Source organism: Mandrillus leucophaeus, unplaced genomic scaffold (genome assembly GCF_000951045.1).
Source record: "Mandrillus leucophaeus isolate KB7577 unplaced genomic scaffold, Mleu.le_1.0 Scaffold288, whole genome shotgun sequence".
Lineage (NCBI taxonomy): Eukaryota > Metazoa > Chordata > Mammalia > Primates > Cercopithecidae > Mandrillus > Mandrillus leucophaeus.
The window spans coordinates 769,796-774,854 of NW_012103009.1; the positions used below are offsets into that span (position 1 = coordinate 769,796).

At 45.4% G+C, this 5,059-nt stretch overlaps 1 protein-coding gene across 1 annotated transcript in view; it reads right to left on the reverse strand.

Moving 5' to 3' along the window:
- MOV10L1 (Mov10 RISC complex RNA helicase like 1) overlaps positions 1–5,059 on the reverse strand; it is a 78,013-nt gene that overhangs the window by 35,381 nt on the left and 37,573 nt on the right. Inside the window, exons 9-10 of the mRNA XM_011985608.1 lie at positions 2,524–2,701; positions 1,511–1,581 (exon numbers count right to left, since the gene is read on the reverse strand). Of these exons, the coding sequence (XP_011840998.1) occupies positions 1,511–1,581; positions 2,524–2,701 (249 nt within the window). The remainder of the gene's footprint in view (positions 1–1,510; positions 1,582–2,523; positions 2,702–5,059) is intronic.

Sequence of the window (5,059 nt, forward strand, 5' to 3'; positions counted from 1 at the left end):
AAAAAAAAAAAAAAAAATAGCCATTACAAGACTTCTCCTTTTAGTAGAAAAGCCCTCCAGCTAAAGCAAGATCCTGCATGATCAGTTCTGCATATTCTTTCCTAGATAGTGTGGGTAGAAAAATGAGAAGGAAAGCCCTGATCCGAAAGGAGCTCAAGTTCTTCTCCAGGTAGCTCAGGCAACAGGGTGAGTTTCCTGAGGGTCAGGGCTGACACCAGCAGAGGGTCGGGAAGCTATGCCCCGGGCTGGCTTCCAGCTCCGGGAGGAAGGGAAGCAACAGTGGTACAGGGCTGTGGAATCGTTTCCCCTGAGGATGAGGAAGACAGACCAAGTCCTCACTGTACACAGGAGACACACGTTAGTCTACTTGAGAAGAGGAGGAGGTGGCATCCAAGAGAGCCTGAAAAGACGAAAATAATTTTTGGAGCTCAAAAGGATATGGAAGGTCATTTCAGATGCCAGGGTTTGATCAATGGCATGGAGGCCCAGCCATACGGCTCAGGAACCAGGGGTGGAGGCAGGCAGGTACCTTCCTCCTGAGATCTCTGGCTCTGCTTCTTTGGAGGTTTCGGTATGCGAGGCTTCCTTTCTTGGCACAGCTGGTCTACTATTTGGAGGCTAAGATGGTCACTCGGCCATCTTGGGCTCCTCATGTCAACTTGATCAACAGCAAAAGTGGGTAATGGAGAGCTGGCGAGGTCATGTCACCCGTGTCTCACATCTCAGTACACAGGCCATGGCCTAAGTCATTACAAGATCTCTGAAATCCTGCCAAGATTTTGTCTTCTGGGAAATATCCCATTCTACGAAATCAGCCACAGCATGGACCCTGCATGAAGGTGTAGCCCAGAGTGACTGTGGCGGCAAAGGTTGGAGGCTGCCTCTTCTCCAGATCCTTACCAGGCTCTTCTAGCTCTCTCAGTCCTTCTTCCCTCTGACAGTAAAGGCTCTGGCATTCTCCATTCAAGTTTTCTACATTAAGTAATGTGTCACTTCATATTCTCTGATGCACAGACAAAGCACCTCCCCTCTTATGCAGATCCCAGTATCACTCCCAGTGCTATGCTCAGTACATGACCAGTAAAATCCAGCCCAAGAGTCACAGACCATCCCATGCAGAACCATCTGGAGCACCAGGAGCTACTCAAAGCCAAAAAAACCACCTTCACACAAACATCAGAGCTGCAAACTTGTAGCTGTATTTTTCCTTTCAAGGTTTCCACTCTGCGAGCTCTTCCGGAATACATTCAGAATGCCCAAATATAACTCAACGCAAACAACATGACTTACATATAACCTAAAAGATAAATGTTTTACGTGGTTGAAAATTACAGTATTAAGTTTCCTTTATGCATCAAAAATTATTTAAAGATTCACTGTATCTTCACATTTTCCAAAATAGCCAATGCATATGGGAGCACTTCCCCAAGAGCCGTGGGGAGAACGTTACCTTTCCAACCAGTCAGAAGAGTGCGTCCAACATGAACTCATTAAGAGAGTGTGCTCTCACCTCAGTCACGTAGCTGATGTATTCGATGGCATGTCCATTATACTCTTGAGTTTTTAAAATCAGTTTATCACCTAGTTAAAAAAATATATTACCATGTTTAAAGCTAACACAAAATCACAAATTTCTGTGCTGTCCTATAAAATCCAACATGAGGAAGTTCAATAAAACATTACTGGGGTCAGGTCGGGCATGGTGACTCACACCTGCAATCCTAGCACTTTGGGAGACCGAGGCAGGTAGATCACGAGGTCAGGAGATTGAGACCATCCTGGCTAACACAGCAAAACCCTGTCTCTACTAAAAATACAAAAAAAATTAGGCGGGCATGGTGGCGGACACCTGTAGTCCCAGCTACTAGGGAGGCCGAGGCAGGAGAATGGCGTGAACCCGGGAGGCGGAAGTTGCAATGAGCCGAGATCGTGCCACTGCACTCCAGCCTGGGCAACACAGCGAGACTCTGTCTCAAAAAACAAACAAACAAACAAAAATTACTGGGCTGTTTACAAATATTGAAATACAACAAAGAGGCCTGGTGCGGTGGCTCACACCTGTAATTCCAGCACTTTGGGAGGCCGAGGTGGGCGGATCATGAGGTCAGGAGAGCGAGACCATCCTGGCTAACACAGTGAAACCCCGTCTCTACTAAAAATACAAAAAATTAGTCGGGCGTGTGGTGGGCGCCTGTAATCCCAACTGCTTGGGAGGCTGAGGCGGCAGAACGGCGTGAATCCAGGAGGCAGAGCTTGCAGTGAGCTGAGATCGCGCCACTGCACTCCAGCCTGGGCGATAGAGCGAGACTCTGTCTCAAAAAAAAAAAAAAAAAGAAATACAACAAAGAAACATGTTTGCATGCTTGATGTACATAGGTTGCTGATTTTTAGTGAAATTCTAACCCAAAAGAAAGAAAATGCGATAATGTGACTGTCATATTGCCAGTTAAAGAGTATCTTTTCTCTCTTAAGGGTGGTTTCTCTGCTAGTCTACCTAGGGAAGCATGTGAGTAACAAACACACCTATGTACAGAGAAGGTCTCCCTTCGGCCAACCCTGGGACCTCCAGAACCAGCAGATCCCCATTCCTTCTTAAGACGATCCCGCTCATGTTATACTCTTTCAGTTCCATTTCTGCATAAATCTCCTCAAGCCACAGCAAAGTTGAAAACTTCTCCTTGTAATTTGACATGTTCAGAAGCTGGAAAACACATAAATGTATAGAATACAAAGTCAGCGACAGCGCAGCGGCACGCTGGAAAACTATAAAGTCAGCGACAGCGCAGCGGCACACTGGAAAGCAGCAGCTCTGCAGCGGGGAAGTCCCAACAGCTCCAGTTCAGCACATGGCCCCACAGGTAGAGCGATTCTCGCCAGAGTCTGCTAATGCCTCAGTACATTTCCCAGCCTTCAGCACGAGGGCCATGAGGCTCCAGCACGCTCCCTGGCCTTTGGCACGAGGCTGTGGGGCTCCAGCTGGTGGTGTCCCTCCCTGCACTGCCCGGCACTGTCCACCCTCCCTGCTCTTTTTCAGGTTGTCCAAGTTAATTCTGGAAAGGTAGAATTTGGCTTCCACAGACGTCTGTGAAAAAAGGACAAACTTCTAGGTCTGGCCAAAGTGGACTAACAAGAACCAGATTTACCCTTGTACCTGAAAAAAACTTAGAGACATAGAAATAAGAAATGATGGTGTTTAAACAATGAACATCACGCAGCACAGGACTGTGATCCCAAGACTGGGGAAACAATCCATGGAGGCCCCATGACTGACCCACCTGCACCTGAACAGAGCTCCTAGGCCCCAGCACAGAGGACTCGGGGAGCCGCATGGTCTCTGAGGAGAGGAGCTCTGGTCTATGGGGCTGGGTGCTGGGAAAAGCAAGCAGCACAGAGTGGTGTGGAGGGGTCGGGGGACCCACTCGGGACCATCAGTTCAGCACTGAGGAATGCACGAGACACCACCCTGCAAGACCCATTGTGGGGCCAGACCAGGGCCTCAGCATGAAGTGGGGGAAAACTCACAGCAGCCTGCCCGGAATCAGAAAGTGGGAGGGCAGAAAGTGCATCTGTACACATAGTGGCTGAAAATTTCCAAATGTGAAGAAAACTCAAGGCCACATATTCAAGAATCCCAATGAACCCTGAGCACAAGAACAGGAAGAAAAGAATCTCTACCACCACACATCATAAACCAAATCTATTAATATCAGTGATAAAAGAGAGAATCTTAAAAGCAGCTAAGAAGAAACAATGTTATGTGCAAAAGTGCAAAGATAAGAATTAAAGCAAAAGAACCCCATAAGAAAAACTAAAAAAATACTTAGGAGATGAATGAAAACAAAAACACAACATAGCAAGACTTATGGGAAAAGCATGAGCAGTGCTAAGGGAATTTGTGACCATGAGTGCTGATTCCCATGAGCACTGCAAGGAATTAGACAAAGGAGAACAAACTAAACCCAAAGATAGAAGAAGGAAATAAAGATTAGAAGAGAGATGAACAAAAGACAGAACTGAAAAACAATATAGAAAACCAGGAAAACAACAAGTTGGTTCTCTAAAAAGACCAACAAAATTGACAGACTTTTAGTAGATTAACTAGAAAAAAAGAGAAAGACATAAATTACTAAAATAAGATAGGAAAGTGGGAACATTACTACAGATTCTACAGAAATAAAAAGGATTATAAGAGAGTATAAGCAATTGTACACCAATACCCAGAAGAAATGGACGAATTCCTAGAAACACAAAACCTACTAAGACTAAACCATGAAGAAACAGAAAATCTGAATAGACCGATTACTACTAAGGAGGTTAAAGTGGTAATCAATATTCTGAAAAGGAAAACCCCAGGACCTGATGGTTCCAAAGCTAAATTCTACCAAACATTTGAAGAATAACTAATACCAAACCTTCTCAAACTTTTCCAAAAAGATTCAAGAGGAGGGAACACTCTGACTTACTCTTATAAGGCCAGCATTACCCTGATCCCAAAGCCAGACAGAGACACTTCACGAAAAGAAAACTACAGACCAATATGAACACTGATGCAAAAATCCTCAACATGATACTAGCACACAAAATTCAGGAGCGTATGAAAAGGATTAGCTGGGTGTGGTGGCTCATTCCTGTAGTCCCAGTTACTTGGGAGACTGAGGTGGGAGGATTGCTTGAGCCCAGGAGCTTGAGGCTGCAGTGAGCAGTGACTGAGCCATTGCACTCCAGCCTGGGCAACACAGCAAGACCCTGTCTCAAAAATACATACATAAAAGGATTACACCCTTTGATCAACTGGAATTTATTCCTGGAATGCAAGGATAGTTCAATATCTGAAAATCAATTACTGTAGCAACACACATTAACAGAAGGAAAGAAAAATCACATGATCATCTCAATACAGAAAAAGCAACTGAATTTTCTTTTTTTTTTTTTTTGAGACAGTGTTTCCCTCTGTCACCAAGGCTGGAGTGCAATGGTGCGATCTCAGCTCGCTGCAACCTCTGCCTCCTGGGCTCAAGTGCCTCCAAGGTAGCTGGGATTACAGGTGCATGCCACCACG